A 22,388-nucleotide genomic window follows, 5' to 3' on the forward strand; every position below is an offset into this window, starting at 1 on the left:
CGGCTTTGCCATGGCAACAGGGGGGCTTGATAGAGCGCTTGGCCTCTCCAAGGTTGGGCCCACCTGGCCGGTCAGGGCAGGCAGAGGGTCTTTGCAGCTGCCCTGGCAGAGCAGTGAAGCCCCTGTGTTGGCTGGCTGGGGGGCTGCCCCCTTGATTTAAAGCTGCCAGGAATTTCCGAGGCCTGGCGCCCCCAATCCTGAAGTGCCTCAGGTACGGAACCTGTGGAAAGACCCCAGCTTCAGCTCCAGGAGGTGACCATGTGCCCTAAGCTGGAGGCCTCGATCTGCCTTGGACAGCCGCTTTCCTGCTCAGGGACCCCAATTTCACCCTCCCCTCCCATAATGGGTGCCCCCAAGGAGCAGCAGAGCCTCTGGAATCTTAAGCAGGCTGGTGATCCGATGGGGTGGGAATGATCCAAAAGGGCTTCAGAGATGATTTCCTAAGCCTACAAACATTTTGCTAGAGACTGGCAAAGCGAGGGGGGCTCTGCCCGCAGGGAGGGTGGTGAGACAAAAGAAACGCCTCCCGGAGGGATCATAGAAAGGAGGGAGGCAGAAAACCTGGGAAAAGCTTTAATGCTGGCTGGGGGGATGCGGGCGCCTTTGCAGGCATTACAGACTGTGATGTTACGGGGGTGGGGGTGAGAGCTGGTCTGCCCCAGCCCTTCGGAGGGTCCCTGCAGCACGACATCTCTGCGGCTTTGCTTGTTCGGCAGGCACGAGGAGCAGCACAAACTGGCCAGGAAGAAAGAGGAGGGGGTGTCGGGGACACCTGCTGCCGCCAAGGAGCCCAGGGAAGCCCCCGTGCCCCAGCCCAAATGGGGGAGGAGGGAAGAGCCTTCACCTTGTAGGGGCCATCTCCTGACCCAGCAAGCTGATCCCGGATTCCACCGTTAATCGCTCAAACCAGGCAGGCCTCTGTGTGCCTCCTCCAGGGTAAAGGATGAGCAGGGTGGGGTGGCCCCCTCCCTCCAGCCAGGGTAGAAGGGCCCTCCTGACCAGCTTTGTTTAGTCTTGTTGCAGACGGTGCCTCTGAGCGCACCAGAAAGCAGGAGGCAGGGTGGCATTGCGCTGCAGGGTAGGGATGCTCCTGGGCTGTCCGGTCTCCCTCCCCCCCACCGCTGGGTCTGGCACTGGCTGGAGTCCTTTCACTCGCGGACGTAAATCCGGGTGCAGACGACGTCGTCAGCTTTCATGGTCTGAGAAAGCAAAGAAGCGAGTTGAGAAGGAAGCAAAAGTGGCTTCTTGTTCTCTCCCAGGCTGGGGACCAAAGAGGCTGAAAGGTGGGGAGAAGGGGTAAGGGGTCCCTACAGCCCCCACCCACCCAGAATCTGCACCTTGGGACATGGGGGAACTACAAAGTTTGGACTTTTTGCTGTTCCTGCCTTCCTCAGGAGGGGAAAGGGTTCTGTAGGGGGGGCAGCTTTCCCTGCAGCCCCCACCTGTGCCATCTGGGGGGGTGTTGAGAAAGTGCTCCCCAAGTTTGGATGTTGCACTGATCTCACAGAGGCCAGTCAAAAAAGGGGGCAGCTGAGAAAACGAGAGAGAAGCGCAGCTCCAGGGGGTCCCCACTGCCAAGTGAGAAGAAGACAGGGGGGATCCTCACCAGGATGAGCTCCCCATCATTGGTCAGTTCCCGTGACCAGCTTGTCTGGGGCCCTTCTCCTTTCAGCAGCTTCTGCTCACACACGATCTTGTTGTTCTCCCACTTGGCCAAACTCTGGAAAGTTGGGAAAGAAAGAAAGTGCCCCCTCCCTTGAGAAAAGGGGCCTGCTCCGTCCAACCGAGGCACACAACCCCCTCCCATCACACTCATTTGTCACCCGAGAGAGGGCATCTGTTCCACTTTGCAGGGCAACTCATCCATCACTGGGGAGGGGGCTGTCCGAGAGGGAGGGGGGAGCCAGAAGGCAGAGGCTTTGAAGGGCCGCTGGAGACCCCCCCTGCCCCTTTCATTGTCTGCCCAGGCTGAGAAGGGCTGGGGGGGCACAGAGATGCCTCTTCCTGGGTTGAGATGCAGAAAGGATTGGGAAGAGGGCGGAAGGGCCCCTGGACCATCTTCTCCCCCTCAGTTTGGCCTTCCTGCCCCCATTTTGCAGGGCTAGCCCTCCCCACCCTTTGCTGCAGCAGGTCCAGCTAGGGAGAAAGTGGCCGTACTTGGGGGGGCAATCACAAAAGCCAGGGAGGAGCAGCCTATGTCCTCCACAAGGCCAGCCTCTGGGCAGCTGGAGGCCCTTCCTTGCCAGAGCAGAGAGGCCTGAATTGTCAAGGGAGGGAGCACCACAGATCCAGGGCCCATCTCATCCAGCAGGGCCCCCTCTCCTGGTCCACGGAGACCACAGGCCCTTCCTCTGTCTCTCCCTCACCTTGCAAGGCCGTCCATCCACCGTCTGCTCCTCAAACTCCTCCCCGATCTCAAAACGGATCTCCGTGGTGCGCACGGTGGTGGAGGTCTTGATGTAGAAGGAGGATCCCTCCTGCTTGATCTCCACTGCTGGTTTGGAGGCCGCAGCCACAGCAATCTTCCGAAGCATCACGTTGACCCCTGGAAGGAGATGGCGTCCGAGGTGAGCCAGTCCCCAGCGGACCTGGGCGAGACATGCCTCCCTGACCTCTCCTTCCTTGGGTTAAACCTGATCCACCTCAGACTGAATCTGGGCTCTGCATTGGAGGTTGGAGAAGACTGGAGCTGCTCTTCCGCCACAGATCCTGCCCACCCTGGCTCCTGTGGAGGTTTTTTGGAGAGGTTGAACCTTTAGGAATTTGTCAGCTGGAGCCCAGCTGGCTTCCGTTGATGCAACCCTGGCTCAGGTTCAAGGGGAACCTTTACCCCATTGACTCAGAGGAGGCCTGTGGCTGATTCACCCTTTTCTCCACTGCTTGCCAGTCACACGGTTCAAATGGGGCTTCTTCCCTCCTCCTGAACAGCTGGACTCAATTTGCAAGGGACACACCCAGCTCTCCAACTGGGGGGGGGCATTTTGTAAGGCCCCCTCCTCCGGGTATGTGCACATTCCTGCGCGTCTTTGCACCACAACATTTGCTGATGCTAACAATGAACCTGTTCGCCTTTCAGATGCTTCTTCAATGGTATCTTTGAGTTTTCGTTTTCTTTCTTAAAACACACAAATCACAAGCACACAGACGTTTGCAAACGTGGGCCTTAAGCCAGGCTGAAGAAGCCAAGTATGAGGCAATGACAGACTTTAAGGAGAATTGGGGGTGAGGAGGGACATTATCATGTTTCTGAAAAAAACAGTCATCATCAAGAACTTGCACAACCGTCAGTCATGACACCTTCCCCGAGGGAAGCGATGACAACGGTGTTGTGTGAGCTAACAATTGTGCAAGAGGCAGAAAGGACTCAGGCTTCATGGGAAAACTCAGGCATTAACTTCCAGGCAGCCTTGCTGAATCCCAGGAAGGGGTAAACCAGGGGTGTCCAACTTTGGCAATTTTACACCTGTGGATTTCAACTCCCCAGCCAGCTAAGCTATGCAAATTTTTCTCCTCTGGATTGGCTCCCACTGCTTAATTTTGTTTGCTATTCAGTCAGATTTTCCAAGAGGTCTGGATCCAATCAGCGCCGTAGCTGAAGCTTCCCTGCATTTCCTGGACAGACCACTTCAATCCCCGTCCGCTTTGTTTTCCCGATTGCGTTTCTCCCGCCCTAAAACTGGCACGAGAGCGTCCCCTGATGAAGCGGAAGGTGGAGGGTGGCAGGGGTGCCAAGGAGCCTCGCCCTCTGGAAGCAGAGACCGGCCAACTCTGTTGGAAAAGGGGGCTGCATGGCTCTTGGCTGGCGAGAGTCAGAGGCTGCCATGTTTCCCTTGGTGAGGACAAGACACGATCAAAGACATGAGCAAAAGCGGCAGTTTTGCAAGGTCCAAAGAGAAGGAAAAGAAATGTGGGTTTTTCCCCAGAAAGAAGGGTGGGACAGCAGGGCAGGGCTGCCTGCTATTCCGGGGAGCCCTCACAACTTTCAAGGGCATCTCAGTGGTGTCAACCATAGAGCAGGACCTCAAAGGCCTAGGTGCTAAATTGGCCACAGAGATAGACTGCCTCTAGGGCTGGAGGATTCACTTCACTCTTCCCCCAAGCGGCTGCAGCCCAGACTTGCCTTTGCACTTCCGCCTCCTCAAGAGCGAGATGGATCTTGATGCACTTTTATGCCCCCCCCCAGGAATCCCTTGGGGAAAGATCAGGCAACCTCCTCCCCAAAGAACTGGGTCACAGCCTGGCTCCTAAGTGGTGCAGGTTCCTGCCAGTCTGTGAGCCCAGTGCCCTCCCACTCTTCCGCACAAATTCACAGCGCACATCCAAATTCCACTTCGCTCTCTCCTCCAGCCTCTCAGCATCAAATTATCCCCATCTGGGAGGCAGGAACGACTGGAGAGGAAACCTAAGAATCTGATATTTATCCTGAACTATGCTGCGCTTTCCTCAAGCTGGAAGGAATTTGCAGAGCCGCTCCCCCCCCATCTCCCCCTGCTTTGGAAAGAGAAAAGGGGAGGGGTGAGTCTGAGCTGGAGGAGCCGAGAGCCAGAGACCTCCCCAGAAAGAAGGCAGCCTCGGAAGCGGCCTTTCCCCCGGCTTTGCTAGCTTTAGGTGGGCGTGGGTGGGTGGGCTCCAGCTTGCCTGGAAAAGGTGCGCAGATATTTTTTTCTCCTAGTTGAAGGTGGGAGGAGGGAAGGCAAGAGGGAGTTGTGTGTGTGTTGGATTTTCCATCCTGGCTCTTCTCCGCAAGGGCCATCTCCACCGACGGCTGTCCGGGGTCAGGGAAGGACCGGGCAGAGCCGCAGCTTGGGGGCTGAATCGTTGTCCCGGGAGACCCGAGGCTCCCCTCCTGCTTCGGCCTCCCTAGCGGGACCAACCCTCTCCGCCCCCCCCCCCGAACTGCTGCTGAAAAGAGAGCGCTGTTCTGCCTCGCGTGCTTTCTGCGCCTCTAATCCTCGGAATAAAAGGGCCAAGACGGACGCGGTCTGGAAGGCTCGCCTGGCGTCTGCCCCGGTCTCTCCCAGGGAGGAAACGGCGCTGCTGAAGGGAACAGACCAGGGCGGGAGCAAGGGCTCCACTGCCCCCCTCTCACGCCAAGCGCCCCCCCTTTTTTTTCCAGGGTGTTCTCGGCACTGGGAGCAAAAGGTGCCGGAGAAGCGGCTCTGAGAGAGAGAGACGCCCTCTGAGCACGGATCTCATCGCTGGGGGTGTTCGGAGCCTTTTCAAAGGGGTCCCGCAACTGAGGTCCGGGTGGGCCCGCCAGTCTCCCTCGGCTTTCCCGGGCGGAGCCGGCCCACCCGAAGCCCCCAGCCCGCGCGGAGGAGCCGCCTGCCCCCCTGCCTTTTCCTGGCGCGCTCGCTCTCGGGGCTTCGGAAGCGGGGGAGGCTTCCCCGCCCCCTTTCTTCTCTGCGTGGCCCCCGGACCCTTTCAGCCCCCAGCCCGGCCCTGCCGCTCACCCAGCGCCTTCAGCAGCTCCTCGAAGTTCTCCGAGCTGCGCATCTTCCAGTTGCCGGTGAAGTCGGCCATGGCGGCGGGGACGGCCGGGCTAGTCGCTGATCCGGCGCGAGAGGAGCGCGAGCAAAGCTTCTCGGCCGCCGCTGCCGCTGGTGGCTCCGCCGGCGCGCCTCGCTTTAAGAGCTGCCCGCCCGCCCCTCCCCGCCCCTCCCCTCCCGAGGAGGAGCCCCCCGCCGCTCACCTGCGCGCCCCGCCGCCTCCGGAGTCCTTTCCCGCATCCCTGGAAAGCCGCTCTCCAGCCCCGGGTCCTGAAGAGAGGCCCGGAAGGCTCGGACTGCCTCCCCCTTCGTCGGGGGCAGCAAAGACGGGAGTCGGGCCTCGGAGTCCTCCTGGCTCCGGCCTTCTGAAAAAGTCGGCGCCTAGGCGACCTTGCGCGGGGTAGATGACCGGTTTGGGACCGGGACACCCCAGGCCGATGGAAAATCCTGCCTGGCTCCCCACTTGGCCAGGTTCTAGGTCCCCTGGAAATGATAGTCGGCTCCTTGCAGGGTTCTTGCTTTGAAAGGTTTGGGGGACACAGGCTAGTCTGCAGAGACTGGTTGCCTGGTGCCCCCCCCCCGTTTTCTGTTTGTGCGCCTGTGTGTGTCTGGGTCTGAGGGTGTGTCTGAAGAGGGGAGTAAAAGCACTTCAAGCCAGCAAGAATTGAGGGGGTTCATCAGCCCCCCTCCTTTGTCTGGGAAAACACCCCATCTGGGATGAACTTCAGACACGCTCAGGAAGTTCTGCCCTTGAAGGGGAATTAGTGTCCCCCCATTCTGCCCTCCCACCCCCCCTTGAAAAGGAAGTGAAAGGAGGCTGGGCAACCATATCCACCCATTGAATCCATCAATTCCACTTCTTCCTGGTGGCTTTGTGGGTGAGTGATGCTCTGTCAGCAGGCTTCCATGGGAGGATGGAGAAGGGGGGGCAGCACCTCCCCCCAGGGGCCGCCCTGCTGGGCCAGAGGCGGGATTCTGGGGCTGAGGGAGCCACGCGGGAGGGGAAGGGCCCCCAGGTCCCCAGATCTTCTGGTAGGAAGACCCAGAGCGTCCCCTGGGGAGGGCAATGGGCTGCCCTGCCAAGGTGGGGGGAGAGGCGTGGGGAGAGGGGCCCCCTCTACAGGAAGGGGAGTCCGAAAGTCCTGGCTTGGCAACCTGGCTTTTGTTGCGGAAAGTTGGTGGGTTACAGGAGGAATTTTCTGAAAGAAAAAAGGCCCCAGGTCCCCCCCCAGTACAGGAGGGAGGCTTAGTAATCAGTTCTCCCAGGCAATTGTTCCAAGAAAGCAGGCTTGCTTTAGGGAGGCTCAGCCCAGCCACAATCCAGGGAGGGGGTGCAGAACACCCCCCTTTCAATTTTGGAAAGCCAGAGGAAGCCCAGGAAATTGACCAGAGCAACTGACCAGCGCTCTTGGGCTAGTTATCTCTTCAGGAAAGGCTCCAGCCCCAAACCCCCAGGGGACCCAGGGGAGAGGAGGCTGAGAACCAGCCTCGGACAGGGCCGGTCAAACGTTCCTGTTCTCTTTGGGCTGCATCCAATATTTGTGCAGTTGGGAAGGAGCGGCCGGCGCTGCTGAGGGCCCCTTGCTGGGCCCTGCAGGGCTTATCCTACCCCCCAAAAAAAGGTGTGGGGATGAAGGCGAAATGGTGGTCCCTCCCCTTGTCTTCCGATACAGACCCCCTAGCCATCCCACCCCCAAATCCTGCCTGGCCTCATCCCCCCTCATCCCCTCATCCACTCTTTCAGTGGGCTTTTTTTAAAATCTGTGCTCTGTGTGCGTGTGTGTGCGCGCGGCGCTTTGGCAAGGGAAGCAAGGAAGAGCTGGAAGACATCTCCTCTCTGTTTGCTTAGCGCTCCCCCTCCCAAGTAACATGCCGTGCATGATTGATCAAACTGGCGTGAGCAGGCGCACACACCCACACCCTGTGTAACTGAGGTATTAAGTGATTACTCTCACCCACTTCACAGTCCTTTTCATATCCTTCACACAGGGGAGGGGGGCTGTGCCACTCTTCAAAAGACCCTCTACTTGATTGGCTTTTGCCCGATCAATGCCCTTCATTGGACTGGAGGCCTGCCCAGGTCAAAGGGATGACCTGGAGAGCCTGTGCCAGCCCAGCGGTCAGTCCCCAGCTCTCTCCTCTCCCAGCTCTGAGACCAGCAGTTATAGCCCCCCCCCCAGGGATGCCAGCAAGACCTGCAGGGAGGTATTTGCCCTGCCAGAGTCTTTGGCCCCTGGAGGAGAGACGCTGAAAGGGCCCGTCTGTTGTGCCTTGACCAGGCCCTTCCGAAGTGGGGATGGAGGCTTGGGCTTCAGTTCTTCTAGCTCTGCTTCCATTGAAAGAGCTGCAGGGATTTGACGTGACCCAGTGGTGCACCTTAGGTCCTGGTCTAGACAACAAGCAATCTGGCCCAGACCTGAGGATCCCAGCCCTGGGATCAACTAGCCGGCTTTTTCTCTGCTTTGCTGCAAGCGGAATCCCTCCAGAAATGGAGAGCCTGCAGGGTCCAAAGAGAAGAGGGTGGCTTTTGTCTCTTGCAAAGAGTCCTGGGGGCTGCCCCACTTTGGAGGGGAGGAAGCAGCGCCCAGGAAACAAAGGTGGGAAGGGGGAGCCAAAAGTCGCAGGGTACACACAGGCCAGGCTGCCTTTCTTCCCAGCAAAACTTCCAGAGTCTGAAATGTGCAGATGAACAGAATCTGGACCTAATTGGCTCCAGGCAGAAATGCAACCGCCTGCGATACAGCAGGAGGAGGCTTGGGGGGCCAGGGGTGGGTGGGAGGGAGGGGAAGCTGCTGCAGTGGCTTCAGTTCAAAACCAGCTTCCCCACCAGACAAATCCAGAGAGGCAAATCGCTTCCGCATGCTGATGGAAAACCCCTATCTGGGCTAGCTGCTTCCTGGCCAAGCAGTTGTCTGGGGCTGGGGACCTCACGCCCGGCTGCCTCAGCTTTGCAGGCCCCTGCCGGTGAGGAGGCCCACAAGGCTCTGGTTTCTATGGGGCCCGAGGTATGGGACCAAAAAGGGGACAAAGGTGCAGACCCTCAATTGAATTGTAGCTGCGTCTCCTGTTGCGTTATAGCGCCTGACCAGCCTCCCAATTGCCTCCCCCCTTACAACTTACAATTCTTTCACCCAAATTCTGCCACTGTTGAGAATCCGGAAGACGACCTTGGCAGAGATTAGGCAGGGTCCTCCATTGGGCTGGCAAAGAGGGTGGGGGCATCCAAGAACCAGGAGATAACTTTTGGAAGCAGCTGAGACAGACACCTCCCTGATTCACTCAAGTATAAGAAGGGGGGGGTGTCTTCCAAGCCCTAGAGATAGGCCAGGCCAGGCCAGGAGGTTAAAACTAGTTGCTGGGAATCGGGTGACACATGAAGTTAATCAATTATAGTTAAATTTGTATGTTATTGATTAGCTCTACTAGCTGAATCTTGCAAGACTGATTGGCTGTGTCCTCTTCCCCTTTTGGTATGCTTCTGAAGGGACAGCCCTCCCCCCCCCCAGCAGGGGTCAGCGCTGGACTGGAGGGAGGGATTGGGGGCAGCTGGCAGCAGAGGGGGCCAGAGCTGCTTCGCCCAGCACTTTTTCCTTCCTTTCCTCTCCTGTTCCCAGCCTCCTCCCTGCCCTTTCCCGCCTCCTGGAAGCCCAGCCAGGCCAGAGCGGAGCTGGTCCTGCTGCAGGGGTGGGCGAGGAGGGAGCCAGCTGGCCAAGTGCTCAGCCACAGGCCACGAGGGGCAGGAAGGAGGCATCACCCGCCCTTCCTCTCCAGATGGAGCGCCGGGCTGCCTCTCTGGAACAGCTGCTGGAGGAGGGGGCCGGAGCAGCAGGGCAGGGGGGCAGTCGGTGGCAAGAGGCTGAACTGAACCTGCCAGGCGTGGGAGCTGGGCCCTCGGACGCCTGCCAGACGAGGCCAGGGGTCCCGCAAGAGGGTGCCTGCTGCCCCCCAGACCTGGGCCTTGGGCTTCTTGGGTCTGGTCTCTTCCGAGCACATCAGACATCAGGTGCCCGGAGGAAGTTCTCCTTGGATGGGTGAAACAAGGAACCCGCGAAGGAGAACCAAACGGCGGCTCCTTCGTTCCGGCTGACTGGGGGGGCTTGTCGAGAACAAACCAGGATTCTCAAGCTTTTCAGCTTCTCCTGATGTGGGCCTCTCTAGAGGAGCCAGTCTTTGCATCTCCCCGTTTTCCAAGAACCCCCCAGCCTGGAGAAGTCACTCAAGCGGGAAGCAGCCCCAGCTGGGATGCTGCCACGTGTCCCCTCCCAGTCCCACCGTTGCCACGCTCTTGTCTCACTGCAGGGCCCCACTGTCCATCTTGGGGACGGAGAGATGGAGTTCCAGCCGCTCTTCAGTAAGGTGATCAAATTACTCTCTGTCATTACAGTAAAATCAGAGCTACTTTCCTTTTTAAAAATAAGTCTTTGGCAGAGGAGGCCGGTGCAGATGGGCACCAACCCAGCCCCCCTTCCTCCCACGCCAAGCCCCAGGTGCAGCTGGAGTCCCCACAGGATGCCCAAGCCCCCCCCCCATGGCAAAGGCTGGATGGCAGCCAAAGGAGGTGGAAGAAGGGGGGGAAGAAGTGAGGGGTGACCCCCAGGTGTGTGTGTGTGTGTGTGTGTGAGAGAGAGAGAATTTCCTGGATATTCCTCAGTTATCCAGCATTGGGTGAGATGGACCCCCCCCCCTCCCTTGGGAAGGTTTTGCAACCACCCCCCAGAACTTCCCCTTTTGGCTTCCTCGCTCAGGGTCCCATTTCTGGGCTGGCCAGCCTGAGTCACCCGGAGAAAATGATGATGATGATGATGATGATGATGATAATAATAATAATAATAATAATAATAATAATAATAATAATAATAATAATAATAATAATAATAATAATAATAATAATAATTTAATTTTTATACCGCCCTTCTCCCGAAGGACTCAGGGCGGTGTACAGGGCAATACAATAAAATACAATATATAAAAATTAAAAGAAATATTAAATACAATAGCCCAATTCAATAGATTAATACAAGACGTTAAAATACCCCTGAACCCATCAGACCAGGCCGGCTTGTTCAAATCAATATGGCCATGCGGGCAAGCCCAGCCTGAATTGACCACCTCCCCACCCCCATCAAGGGAGCCCCCTTCCCTAATCTCCCCCTGGCCAGATAAAGCCTCCTGGGGGGAGGAGGAGAAAAGCCTTGAGGCCCCTTCCCCAAAAGCTATCCGATTTCTGAGAGCGGTGAATTTTCCCATCTTAATGTGATTATGGCAAAGGATCGGTTCTCAGGGTCTGCGAGGAGGAGGAGGCAGCCACAGACCCTTCCAATTAGGAGGCTGCAGCGCTGAAAGAGGGAAGGAATGCGGGCCCCTTCCTTGCCGTTTTGACTTCCTGGTCCTCCTCAGCAGAGACCTCAGAGCCTATCAGCACCGGGTTCAGGTTCAGCCCGTTTGGGGGTCTTCATCATTTGGGATCCAGTTGCTCGTTGTGGGAACAGCAAACTAACGCAGGGGGAGCTTCCTCTGGTCCTAGAAAAGTCCCCACATCATCCCCCCCCCCGCCCACTGGGGTGCTTCGGAAAGTTAAGATTGAGAGATTCCAGAAAGGGCAAGTCCAAGGCAATGAAACCCTCAGCTCAGGGGCAGTCTACCACGGGCAAAAGATACAAGTCCAAGAAATTACTAGGGCTTAGTCAGGTGACTAAGCCGCCCTTGGCTTAACCAAGGTTTCCTGACTAAACTATCCTGGATAGCTTCCCCCAAGGCTGAAGGAGCAACATCAATCTCTTGAGTCTCCATCTCTCAGCGAGGGAGCCAGGCTGCCCTCTCCAGGAAAGAGTGGGGGGGGGGTTCCTGGCTCTGATTGACAGAGACAAAACAGGTTTTAATGACTGGCCAACTACATAACCCGGAGGGGGAACCTCCTGGTCTAATTGTTTCCAAATTGAGGTCAGACATAAAGTCCGTGTAGAGCGCCATCCTTTGTGGCTCCCTTCGAAGTCTCTTTGCCCCTCCCACTAGACATTCCTTCTTTATTGTCTGATGAGGGCTGACTTTTAAGACAGGGTGGGAAGTGTTCAGTTACGCAAAGAGCCCAGCTCCCATCTGCAGTTTGTTCCTTGCCTCTTTCTGGAATGAGGGAGAACAGCTGTCCCCAACCTGGCCCTGCCAGATGTGTTCGCCAACCTCTCCCATCAGAGAGGCCGAGCCGGCTGCAGCTCTTTGCATGCCCAGTAACCAGTGGCCACCTCCCTCCGGAGGGCCCAGTGACCCGAGCTGCTGCCCTGTGCCCTTCCCTTCATCCTAGCTGTGCCGCCCGACAGTCCTGGCCATTTCAAGCCCCTTCGGCTCCCTCATCGGCAACGGGAAGGCCCCACTCGAGTTGGGGCAGTAGAGAAAACCTGAGGCCCTTCAACAGCTGGGCAGAGGAAGGGCTGACCCAGAATTTGCCAAGGTTGACCCTTTCTGACATCTCCCCCCACGGCTCTGTTCGTTCTTGGAGAGGGGAGGTTAAAGAAACAGTCGGCAGGAGAAGTAGTAAGAAAACCAGGAGGTTGGGAAGAGAGAAATGGGAGGGCGGATGGAGGGCAAAAGGGGGGGGGAAGAAAGAAACGAAGTGTGAGATTTCAGCTGGCATTAATTTTTAGCCTTACATCTCTCCGCTTATCTCCATAAACCCTCAGCCTCTCTGGGTAATTACAGGCTCTCGGCAGCCCAGCCGGGGAGCTGAGCGGCAGTTGCTGGGTGGTCTTCCTCCCCCTCTGAGGTGAGGGCAGGTTCCCGCAGGCAGGCAGGCAGGCACTGGGCCCTCGCCCCAAGACCCCCTCAAAGCCCCTTGGTCACTCTTTGGATCTGAAGGGCCTCCCTACGGTCAAGGGTCCAGGCAGAGTCCACCTGAGTTGTGGCAAAAGCAGCCTCTTCTTTGGGAAGGCTTACAGAGACTGGTGCAGCCACCTTCACACATGCCACGGCTCTTTTCAGGAGAGGACGCAGCTGGGTCAGACCCCAAGCCTGTGTTGAACACCTGTCCTGCAGGGAAGGCCAGTGGATTTTACACTCCCACCCCCCAACCCCAGCCTGGAGGCCAGGGGCTCCCTGCAAGCTCACTGGCCAAAGTAAGGCCTGAAGGTGCCCCACCCAGGGCCATGCAATGGCCTAGCCACCGCCCCTGGGTCTCCTCTGCAACCGTCCTTGCAACCCCCCCGAAGAGATGAGCATGGGGCACCTTTGCTCTAAAAGGATCCCCTCACTTACAAGTCAAATGAGCCCCCCTCCCCAATACCCCAGGAAAGCCAGAGGGACTGAATGGGTGTGCGTGTGCGCAGGGAAGGGCGGGGGAGAAGGGGGCTTCCGGCCTTTGTCTGCTCCTCTAGCAAGTTGTAACTTGTGCTCCCCAGACTCATTTACTCAAGGACTTCCTGAATTCCTGGGAAGAAAGTTATTCCTTTCACTTTTCTTTCAGGGGCTGGAGAGAAGGCGCTGGCCTCAGAGGCAGGGGGCTCGCTTGGGGGTGCAACTGGCAGGAGCGCAGGGGCTGCTGCCCCACAGGGGGAGGGGGCTCCCAGGTCATTCCCATCATTCCCAATGAGCCATGAAAGGGGAGCTCTTGGACCACTCATCCCCACAGCATCTCCTGACCCTGGTGGTTTGCCAGCCATGATCCTGCCTGACCCCTGCCCAAGGTCCCCTTTCCATCGTGCTTCATTGGAATCGTGGGCCAGGAGAAAGGGCCCTTTTCAAAAGCCGACTGCGACAATGCCCGAGAACCCTTTGTCTCCCGCGGGGCAGATTTTTGGCCTGTTAATTCGGCCCCTGACCCCGGCCAGCCCATGTGGGCTTCTGCTCTCAGAGGGGGCGGGCTGGCCTGCCTTTTTCCCCCCAGGGGCCGAGATGCCACAGGTTCTCCTCCTCATTCTTACAAAGTTGCCTTGGAGAAGAAAAGCCCAGTGGGGCTTGGAAACAGTCACGGCAGAAAACTCCCCACACGCCCAATGTTTTTTTCGTGGGAATAGGGAAAGAGACGTGCCAATTAATACCTCTGAGCTCCGTTAGTTAATCTCTGGAAGGCAGAGTGTGGAGTGAAAGCTAAGGAAGGGGCTCCACTCCTGTTATCATAGCCTTATAAACTGCTGACTTGTTATAAACACCCTCCCCCTTCAGGCTGGATCTATTGTGGGGGGGGGGCTGCATCTAAGCACATCCCTGGCTGCTGACATGAGGACTTTTGTGGGACGGGGGAGAAGGGAGAGGACAGCAAAGGCCACCCACAGAGCACTCTGGATCGGCCCCAGGCGAGCAATCCATCACACCAGCAACGTTTCACCCTTCAAAGCTTTTGTCTGCACAGCAAGGGCCCCCCCAATATCGCTTGCCTCCCCTTCCCCACTCAGCAGCTCCTTCCCTCTCCTCTCCCCCTCCTCCACCCCTGCGGAACTGTACTTTCACTTCAGACCCCCAGCATTCCCCCCCCCCGCGGTGAGCAGGTGCTGGAGGGGTTCTGGGTACAGAGAGCATGCAATCTCTACTCTCTACCCTGCGGAGTGGGGGAAATGCAGCAGCAGCAGCTGAAAAGCGACAGGAAGAAGCAAGCTCCCTCCAGGCCTCAAACTGCACTAAGCAGAAGGAAACACTGGGGCGCCAGCAAGAGAAGGCATCCCCTTTTAAGAGCCCCCCTTTTTGCCTTTTGCAGACACAAGGGGGGGGCTTTTATTACCCCAGAGAGGTTGTTGCTCACATCCAAACCCAAAGACAGGTCTCTTTGAGCCCCTGGATCAGTCAGGGGAGGCAGCCCCTCTCCACTGGGGCTGTTGCCAAGAGGAATAGCGGCAGCTCCCATCAAGATGAATATGAACATCAGGAACAACCCCCCCAGCCCAAGGGGTCCCCAAGACTGAGGACCGGGGGATTCCATCAAGGCCCCACCTGAGGGATACAGGTAGGTGAAGCTTTTTGTTTTGGGGTAGGCATTTTTTAATTGGATAAAACCCTGTTACATCCCGCACGCCAGGCATGTGACTTATGCTACTCCTACTTCTGCATCCCCCAAGCCCCCCGCCAGCCCCCGCCAATCCAAGCCATAAAAAGCAGACACCCCCCCTTCTCGATACACACCACGTGCCAAGATCAGAAGGGGGGCTCTGATGATAAAAGTCCCCAGAGCATCTTGGGAGACCAAGTCCAGCCGCTGGAGACGGAGACCAGAAAGGCCTCCCTGCCCTCCCAGGGCCCACCCGGGCAGCTGCTCCCACTGAAGGGAGTGGCCCCAAGGGGTCCTTGCAGCCGGGCTGCCCCCAACCTTGAAAACGGGGGAGCCACTCCTGGCCTTACTTTCCAGAGGCCGGCTCAGCCCGACGGAGGCCTCAACACCAAGGAGGAGGGCCTTGGGAGGGTTGCGCCCAACGACCCACTGGCTGAGGAAACCTTCTGCGGTTCTGGCCCCATCCCTGCTCCCTCACCCATCTCTGGGGGGAGCACCAGCACCCCTAGAGCACTGGGAGGCAGGCCTTCCTCCCCACCTGTTTTGAGGGCAACAGCACACACCAACATGGTCCTCAGCTGGAAACAATGTAATGGACTCGTCCTTCTCACCCCCCACCCCACCCCCCCAGATCAGCCGCGCCTTCTTCCCCTCCGCTGCCCCCCCTTCCAAAAGCTTCAGCAGCATCTGCAGCTCTCGCTCCATCAAGTCCAGGCCAGCTGGTTCTTGGCCAAGGGCCGTCACGTGGTGCCCGGTGGTCCGTCCTGGGGGAGGGAGGTGGCCAAATGCCTCTCCCACTCCACCTCGATCACCTTGTACAGCTCCATGGTGGCCCGGGCATCTTCCACCGAGGAATGTCCATTGTGACCAACCTGCACAGAGGGAAGGAAGGAAAGGCTCAGAACTCAGAGTGTCACTCAAAGTCCTGCCCTGGACTTCTTCCCTGGCCACAGGGGTGCCCATTTTCCCTCCCTCCCTCCCTCCCTCCGGCACGAAACCCTAACGCCTCCCCCGGGCTTAGGAGACCCACCATCCCAAAAGGGCAGCCAGGCTCAGCACCTGGGCGGGTGTGCCCGGCACCTGTTACCTGAATGTCTCGGTGCAGGAGCTGCTTGGTGAGTCGCTTCAAGGACGCCGACTCGTTCTCGGGGAAGCCAGCCTTCCGATTGAGCAGGGGGATTTTTGAGGTGTCCCTGGTCAAGGATTTGGGGTGGAAATATTTGAGGGCTTTGAAGTCGTTGTGGATTGCGTGGCCAATGACAATCTTCCCCGAGAGAAGCTTCAGGATCTGGAAAGAAAGCAGAGTAGGAAGCGTGTTCGGCTGCCCAGGGCCCTTGTGGCCTCCCAGGCAAGACGGGAGGAGATGACGCCAGTGCCCAGGACGCTCTACCCGGAAGACTCCCCTCCCTACATGGGCATCGTGATTGGAGGGGGGGGAGAAGGAAAGGAGGGCGAGGCGGCTGCACACTGCCCCCACCTCTCTCTGGGCCAGCTTGAAGGGGAGGGCATCTCTCATGTGATGCTGCCTGATGCCACTCCACCGAGTCCGGTAGTTGGTGATGGGGCTCAGGGGACGGATGTACTTGTCGTATATCACGTCGCCATAGTAGCCAACCACGCTGCATCGCGCCAGGTCACTGTTGCGCCCGCCAGGCCCCGTGCCCACCATCTCGCAGTCAATGGCCACCATTTTGCTGGGCTTGGCTACCGCCGGCGCTTCGGGGAGGCCAGCCTTGCATTCGTCCGGCGGGCCAACTCGGGGGACATCCCCCCGGCTGCAGAGGGTCCCGTTGGGCTTCCCGGCGGCGTCCCCCGTCCTCCTCGAGGCGGAGGGGGCCGCGGAGGGGCCGTCCGTCCGGGATCCGGGGCGCAGGGTGCCCGAAGCGGTGCTCTCCTCGGGCAGCGTCTTCAGCCGGCCGGGGGGGCCGTCCTTCCGCGGGGCTCGGCTGCCCTCCTGCCCCGCCACCCTCGGCTTCCTCTCGGCCCGGTCGGGGCCCGCGCAGCCGCCCCCCGAGGCGCCCCGTCTGGGCAGCGCGGCGGGCTGGGCGGGCAGCTGCTTCTGCCTCAGGAAGCCCCGCCGCTCCAGGAACCGGCGGCGCTTGACGAAGCGCTGGTGCCGCTGGCCGCCCGCGGAGCTCCTCGGGGCCGGCGGCGGCAGGGCCGTGTCCAGGTTGAGCAGCAGGTCCGACATGGCGCCCGGCGGAGCCGCAGAGGAACGGGCGGCCACCTAGCGGGCTCCGGCGGCGGCGGCGTTGGCAGGAGGCGGCAGGCGCGTCGCCATGTCTCCCTGGAAGGGACGGAGGAGAGCGGCGGTGAAGGCCCCGCCCGGGTCGCCCCCCCCGGCGCCCCCCCTCCGGCACCTGCGCGGCTCCGCCCGGCGCCCCCGCCCGGCAGGCCCGGCTTTGTGACCTCGGAGGGGCCCCGCCGGCATCACAGCCGCCCCGCCCCCGCGTCACCGGCCCCCCCGCCCCCCCCGCCGAGGGGACCCCGGCGCCACGCCCACCTCGCTCTGCCGCGCCGGCACCGCGCCGCCGACCCGGATGCGGAAGCCGCGCCCGGCAGCGGAAGTTCCGGCCACACCGAAACTCCTTCCGTCAGCCTTCCCTGCAGCCGGAAAGCCGCCGCCGCCTCGCCCGGCCCCGAGGAGGAGCCCCGGGGGGGGAGGAGGAGCAGCCCGGGGGGGCGGCAGGGGCCCCCTCCGTCCGAACCCGGAAGCGCGAGGCGGGCGGGCGACGGGGGCCGGTGGGGGCCAAACTTGTACGTCATGCGCGGCTTCGCCCTGGAGCAGCAGAAGCGCCTGGCCGCCAGCCTGGTCCGCGTCCTCGACCTTTACCGGCCGCTGACGGACGCCTTCGTCATCGTAAGCTCCGCCCCCGCCGCCCCCTCCCTCCCCCCCCGGGCCGGTGGGCTCCGCTGAGCGCCCCTCCCCCTCCTCCCTCCCTCCCTCCCTCCCTCCCGCAGGAGTTCTTCGCCGAGGACCTCTGGGGCCGCCTCCCCCGCGGCTGGCAGGCGGCGCTGGGCCGGCTCTCCCCGCCGGAGGTGACGGCGCTGCTGCTGCGGAGGGGCCGCCCCGCCGAGCCCGCCCGCCGCCCGCTGTGGCCGCTCTCGCTGCTGGCCTTCCGCGCCACCGCGCACGCCCTGGCCTTCCCCCGCCGCCCCGCCGCCGCCCGCGAGCCCCCGCTGCCGCCCCGCTTCCGCAGGCACCTGCGGCCCAAGAAGCAGCACGAGGTCCGGCGGCTGGCGCAGGTGCGGGGTCTGGGAGGCGGGCCTGGGGGGCCGGAGCGAAGGAGCCCCGGCCCTGATAGCCCTCTCTTCCCCCGGCCTCCTCCGGCAGGTGGTGCAGTGGCTGAGCGAGCGCACCGGGTGCCGCCGGGTGGTGGACGTGGGCGCCGGGCAGGTGAGCCCCGGGGCCGCTTTGGGTCTCCCCGCCCTTCCTCGGCCTGGCCCCGCTCGGCAGCTCCTTGCCGTCGGCTCTCCTCTCCTCCGCAGGGCCACCTCTCCCGCTTCCTGGCCTTCGGGCTGCAGCTGTCGGTGACGGCCGTGGAGGGAGACCCCCGGCTGGTTGCTCAGGCCGCCAAGTTTGACCGGGCGCTTGCGCTGGAGCTGAGCAAGGAGCAGGCCAGGCGGCAGGTGAGGGTGGGATTGGGGGAAGGGGAGACCCTTATCTGTTAAGAAGAGCAGGTCGGTTAAGCTTCTCCCGTACGGACCGGAGAGTCCCCCAGGGCGACCTCTGGGCTGGCTCCGGCCGTGACTTTCCTGACAGCGGACCCTGGCTTGGTCTTCCAGGCTCCAGACGGCCCCTCTGTCCAGGGGCCGAGGCACGTGGTGGGCTGGGTCAGTCCCGACTCTTCGTGGCCCGAGTTTGTGGAACTGCTGCACTTGGACGAGGCTGAAGGGAAGGCCGCTGCAGGAAATGAGAGTCCATGCGGAGCAGCCTTGGGCCACCAACCCACCGTGCCTTGTGAGCTGAGGGAAACTGAGGCTCGAAAGGGAGGTGTAGACCGTGGGGAGGATGACCCAGATTCCTGGGGGCAGAACTTGCCAGCCCGCCTGCAAGCACAGCACCCCCCGGGGGCGCTTTTGCTCACTGGCCTTCATGCCTGCGGGGACCTCAGCGCGACCCTCCTCCGGCTCTTTGTGGCTTGTCCCCACATTGTCGGCATCACTTCAGTGGCCTGCTGCTACATGAAACTGAGCACTGGGGAGGGCGCCCGGCCTGGCTACCCCCTGAGCGACTGGGTGGCTGGTCTGCCCGGCCACCAGCTCTCCTACAAGGCCCGGGAAGGTGCCTGCCACGCCATGGAGGACTACATCCTGCGGCTGGAACAGGACAGTCCTTCGCTGAAGACGCACTGCTTCCGGGCCAGGCTGGAGACCGTGATCCGGGCCATCGACCCCACCAAGAAACGCCTTGGGGTGCAGGCTATTCCCAAGACTGATGAGATGACTTTTGAGCAGTGAGTGAGCCTGTCCGCGTTCTGGGAGCTGCAGGGGCACCTTCCCCAGCTGGTGGGATTGGTGCTGCCCCTCCCACCGATATCAACCTGCCCCCAAGTCCCGTTTGGAACAGCAAGTTCAGCCTTTCCGTCCTGGGCAGGTATGCACGTCGGGGACTGGAACGTGTTGGAATGTGTCCCAGGGGACCCCTGGAGCCAGCCTCTCTGGCTGAGCAGCAGCAGGTGGTGGTCTTCTTCAGCCTTGCTCTCCTGCTGGCCCCCTTGGTGGAGACCCTCATTCTCCTTGATCGGATGATTTACCTGCAGGAGCAAGGTAAGCTGCACCTGGGGTCTTGGCCAGAGGGGAGTGAGCATCCAACCCAGCAGCTCAAGAAGAATCAAAATAGCACTGCGGCTTCGAGATGACAGGAGTGGACCTGGATTCCTTTGAGGCTATTCTTTCCAAGGGGAGCCCCACCCCACCCACAGGGAGGCACTCAGTAGGACAGACAGAATTACTTTGCGTGCTCAGGCTACGGCTTGGCGAGAAACTGAGATTGCTTCAGGGGTTCAGCCTTTGGGGAATCTCCCTTTCCTACGTCTCGCTGCCTCAATGCAGGCAGCACTTTGGAACACAGACAGCATGGTGCAGACCCCAGGCTAGGGCTGGCGGTGGTTCCATCTTTTCTGATTCCACCTCCTGCTTTTGAGGGCTTGGGGGAGCCTACGTCGAGGCTCCCTGCTCCTGACCTACTCTGACAGGGCCACCCCTTTCTTTTGCCTCCCCACAGGTTTCCCGTGCGAACTTGTCCCTCTCTTTAACCCAGCGCTCTCTGCCAGGAACCTCGTGCTGGTGGCTGCCAAGAAGATGCCGCCCTCCGACCTGTGGGGTCTGGCTGTAGGAGACTGAGGAGGTTTCTGCCCTTCCACAGAAGAAGCGGAAGGAGTGGACTTGGCCTTATCATCCCCTGGAGTGTCCCGCTGCACTGCAGCCAAGCAAGCCCATGGATTAACCCTTTGGAGGAGGACAAAGTAGCAGGCCATAGATGAACCCCTTTGCAGAGGAGGGGGCCGAAATATGTCATTCTTATCTGTTGTGCATTTGTAATGACTGCACGCTTATTTTTCTATTAAGGGATGTTTATTCTTGGTTGCCTCTTAGCCTTTGATAAACAACAGCCCGTTAACGCTCGTGTGAATGCAGAACTTCTCTGATTCCTGCTGCGTCTCTCTCTCCCCGGAGCAAAAGCCTCAGTACCAATAAGACTTCCTATGCCGCCGCGTCTCTACGATTCCCATCCGCTCCATAATTTCCTCTTGAAAGGTCTTCAAGGAGGGGGTGTACGTCTTCTCCAGGGCGTCCTTGGTGGAGGTGTCCTTTGGGCCATCTGAATTGGCAAGGAACAGGGGCCAGATATGGGTGGGAGAGAAAAGTCTGTTAAGCCAGTTTCAAGGCTCTAGTCCTCATACTGTTGGAGAACTACCCAGTCCTAGGGCAGGGTCCAGCAGAGGTTATCCAAGATGACCACTCGCTCTTCCTCCTCCCTCCCTTGCTCAGCAGAAAAGCTTCTTACCGACCCACAGCTCCGGGATGATGCCGTCCTCCCTCTGCTCAACGGGTTTGGGGATGATCCGGCCTGTCCGGAGGGAGACCCGCACGCGCTCGCCCTGCTCCGTATAGCGCCAAACCACTTCGGTGGGCAGCCTGAGGTCACGCAAAGTGGACACAGCGGGGAGCATCCAGGAGAGGCCCAAGACAACCACACGGAGCGGTTGTGTTAGCGAGAGGTCCCCGGTTATAAAGAAGGCAGAAAGCGAAAGTCATTGTAGTTCTTTGGAACTACAGCCAAGATTTCTTACAAGGGACAAAATCCCAACTATTTTACAAATGCTGCATTCAAAATGCAAAAAAATGCAGAAGGGCAATATTTAGTACTAAGAGTTTGGAAGAAAGAAAGAAAAAGGAGAGTGCTTGGGTTTTTTTTAAAGGATGCTTGGAAGCAGCCAGATGGGTGAGCTTGGCAAACACCCCCTCCTGGCTGCCTGTTCTTAAACAGCAACCCATTTTTCAGCAGGAATGTTTGATTTTGTTGGGGGGGGGCAGCATTTCCACCCAGAGTGACAGAGCAGGGAGGGAGAGAACAAAACTCACCCCACAATTGGATCCCCTGGATGTTTAGGGGCAGCTCGGATGATTTATGACCCCCCCAAGGTGTGGAGCGGGAGGAGTTGCTTCAGCCCTACCTGTCCGTGGGGTCCACCAGGCCCACCACCTTCAAGGCCAGCGGCTTCTCTCGGGCAAACATGGCCCTGCCTTCCTTGGTGTCCGCGTAGTAGTGGCCCTGCGGAGAGAAGCAGAGCGGAGCCTGCAGCCCCTGCGCCAGGGAAGCCCACCGGGGCCCCCTCTTGTGCACCGCCGGGGCTCCCGCAGAGGCGGAGCCCCCCTCCCCGCGGCGCCCCCTACCATGTTGAGGCGGTCCAGCAGCACCGACTGCCGCTCCTTGTCCACCTGGATGACCTGCCCTTGCTTGCCGGCCTCGCGCCCGCTCAGGATCTGCACCTGCGGGGGGAGAAGGAGGCGGCAGGTCGGTCGGGGTGGGGGGTCGGCGGCGCCTGCCTTCCGACGCCCGGCCGCAACTCACCGTGTCTCCGCGGAAGATCTGCCAGTCCTCCTCCGGGATGGGCGCCGCCGCCGCCGCCGCCGCGGGCTTCTTTCTCCGGGGCGCTCGGCCCGCCCGGCCCAGCTCGGCGGCCCAGGGCGGCGTCAGCTTCTCCGCCGTGGCCAGCAGCCGCGTCAGCCTCATGGTGCCTGCCAGGGGCGCGGGTCGGCCGAGGCAGCAGCTCCCGCCTTCGCACGAGGAGCCCGCCCGGCGCCCAGCCGCGCTTCGCAGCTCCTTCCCGGCGGGGCGGGAGGGTCGGACCGCCGCAATGCACTCTGGGATTTGCAGTCGGCAGGCGGCCGCGCTGCGGAAGTAGGAAAGCGCAGAGCTGGGCAGCCGAGCAAGGCGCCTCGCCCTCCTTCCACCGCCCGGTTCGCGGAGGTTTTTCCCCTCTTGCACCGGTACCTTGTCGGTCTGCCCCTGCCGGGCAGGCAGAGAACAAGGCTGCTCAGGACGACGGTGGGCAGGCGGCATCTGACTTCAAATCCCAGAATTCCCCAGCTGGCTCAACCCTGCTTTTCTTACTGCTGGCTAAAAATGGAGCTCTCTTGATGTCAGAATTCTCCCATTTTATTCTGAGATGTTTCAATTTCTCTGCCAATTCTGCTTTATTGCAGAACGCTGGAAAAAATTCATTTCACGGGATGACAGAACAGTCCTCTTTAGCTACAGGCTGCCTGACCGATTGTCTCCCCCCCCCACACACACACACTTGGGCCTGTTTCTGCAATGTTATTCGCCTGTCCCTTAATAAAGGAATGCAACCCAAGCCCCCCACCATAGGGGAAGTAGCAGAGCAGAAATTTTGGACAGCAGCACTCAAGAAAAGAAAACA

At 60.1% G+C, this 22,388-nt stretch overlaps 4 protein-coding genes across 6 annotated transcripts; 1 reads left to right on the forward strand and 3 right to left on the reverse strand.

The window, feature by feature from the left end:
• Nucleotides 1-569: 569 nt before the first annotated feature.
• On the reverse strand, nt 570-5,581 carry CRABP2 (cellular retinoic acid binding protein 2). The gene is made up of 4 exons (XM_081340769.1): nt 5,454-5,581; nt 2,367-2,545; nt 1,607-1,720; nt 570-1,199 (listed from the first exon to the last, which is right to left on the reverse strand). The coding sequence occupies exons 1-4, from the start codon at nt 5,521-5,523 to the stop codon at nt 1,149-1,151; spliced, it is 414 nt and encodes a 137-aa protein (XP_081196895.1). The 5' UTR covers nt 5,524-5,581; the 3' UTR covers nt 570-1,148.
• A 9,535-nt stretch (nt 5,582-15,116) lies between these two features.
• Nucleotides 15,117-17,013, reverse strand: ISG20L2 (interferon stimulated exonuclease gene 20 like 2). 3 transcript variants are annotated; one of them, XM_081340689.1, is made up of 3 exons: nt 16,961-17,013; nt 15,545-16,744; nt 15,117-15,329 (listed from the first exon to the last, which is right to left on the reverse strand). In XM_081340689.1, exons 2-3 carry the CDS (start codon nt 16,646-16,648, stop codon nt 15,198-15,200), a joined length of 1,236 nt encoding a protein of 411 aa, XP_081196815.1. In that variant the 5' UTR covers nt 16,649-16,744; nt 16,961-17,013; the 3' UTR covers nt 15,117-15,197. The 3 variants fall into 3 exon arrangements, with proteins under 3 accessions (XP_081196815.1, XP_081196816.1, XP_081196814.1); XM_081340690.1 differs by lacking the exon at nt 16,961-17,013 and having other exon boundaries at nt 15,545-15,745; nt 15,935-16,821; XM_081340688.1 differs by lacking the exon at nt 16,961-17,013 and having other exon boundaries at nt 15,545-16,821.
• On the forward strand, nt 16,737-20,085 carry METTL25B (methyltransferase like 25B; the record flags this gene model as incomplete). The annotated part of the gene is made up of 7 exons (XM_081340169.1): nt 16,737-16,769; nt 16,852-17,703; nt 17,792-17,854; nt 17,947-18,087; nt 18,244-18,914; nt 19,055-19,227; nt 19,685-20,085. 7 exons carry the CDS (start codon nt 16,737-16,739, stop codon nt 19,801-19,803), a joined length of 2,052 nt encoding a protein of 683 aa, XP_081196295.1. The 3' UTR covers nt 19,804-20,085.
• Nucleotides 20,013-22,034, reverse strand: MRPL24 (mitochondrial ribosomal protein L24). The gene is made up of 5 exons (XM_081340742.1): nt 21,536-22,034; nt 21,358-21,453; nt 21,138-21,235; nt 20,468-20,598; nt 20,013-20,281 (listed from the first exon to the last, which is right to left on the reverse strand). Exons 1-5 carry the CDS (start codon nt 22,025-22,027, stop codon nt 20,145-20,147), a joined length of 954 nt encoding a protein of 317 aa, XP_081196868.1. The 5' UTR covers nt 22,028-22,034; the 3' UTR covers nt 20,013-20,144.
• Between the last annotated feature and the right edge of the window lie 354 nt (nt 22,035-22,388).

The sequence above is a fragment of the Vipera berus genome (assembly GCF_964194415.1).
Source record: "Vipera berus genome assembly, chromosome: 16".
Taxonomy (NCBI): Eukaryota; Metazoa; Chordata; class Lepidosauria; order Squamata; family Viperidae; genus Vipera; species Vipera berus.

What these genes read in the sequence shown, in the direction of transcription:
- CRABP2 (XM_081340769.1), bottom strand. Translation starts at nt 5,523, where the DNA reads ATGGCCGACTTCACCGGCAACTGGAAGATGCGCAGCTCGGAGAACTTC. An exon ending in GGAGCTGCTGAAGGCGCTGG is followed by an intron (nt 2,546 to 5,453) that starts GTGAGCGGCAGG and finishes ATCTCCTTCCAG; the next exon opens with GGGTCAACGTGATGCTTCGG. An exon ending in ATGATGGGGAGCTCATCCTG is followed by an intron (nt 1,200 to 1,606) that starts GTGAGGATCCCC and finishes TTGCTTTCTCAG; the next exon opens with ACCATGAAAGCTGACGACGT.
- ISG20L2 (XM_081340689.1), bottom strand. Translation starts at nt 16,648, where the DNA reads ATGTCGGACCTGCTGCTCAACCTGGACACGGCCCTGCCGCCGCCGGCC. An exon ending in TCCTGCACCGAGACATTCAG is followed by an intron (nt 15,330 to 15,544) that starts GTAACAGGTGCC and finishes CCCTCTGTGCAG; the next exon opens with GTTGGTCACAATGGACATTC.
- MRPL24 (XM_081340742.1), bottom strand. Translation starts at nt 22,027, where the DNA reads ATGCCGCCTGCCCACCGTCGTCCTGAGCAGCCTTGTTCTCTGCCTGCC. An exon ending in AGATCTTCCGCGGAGACACG is followed by an intron (nt 21,454 to 21,535) that starts GTGAGTTGCGGC and finishes CTCCCCCCGCAG; the next exon opens with GTGCAGATCCTGAGCGGGCG. An exon ending in TGCTGGACCGCCTCAACATG is followed by an intron (nt 21,236 to 21,357) that starts GTAGGGGGCGCC and finishes TTCTCTCCGCAG; the next exon opens with GGCCACTACTACGCGGACAC.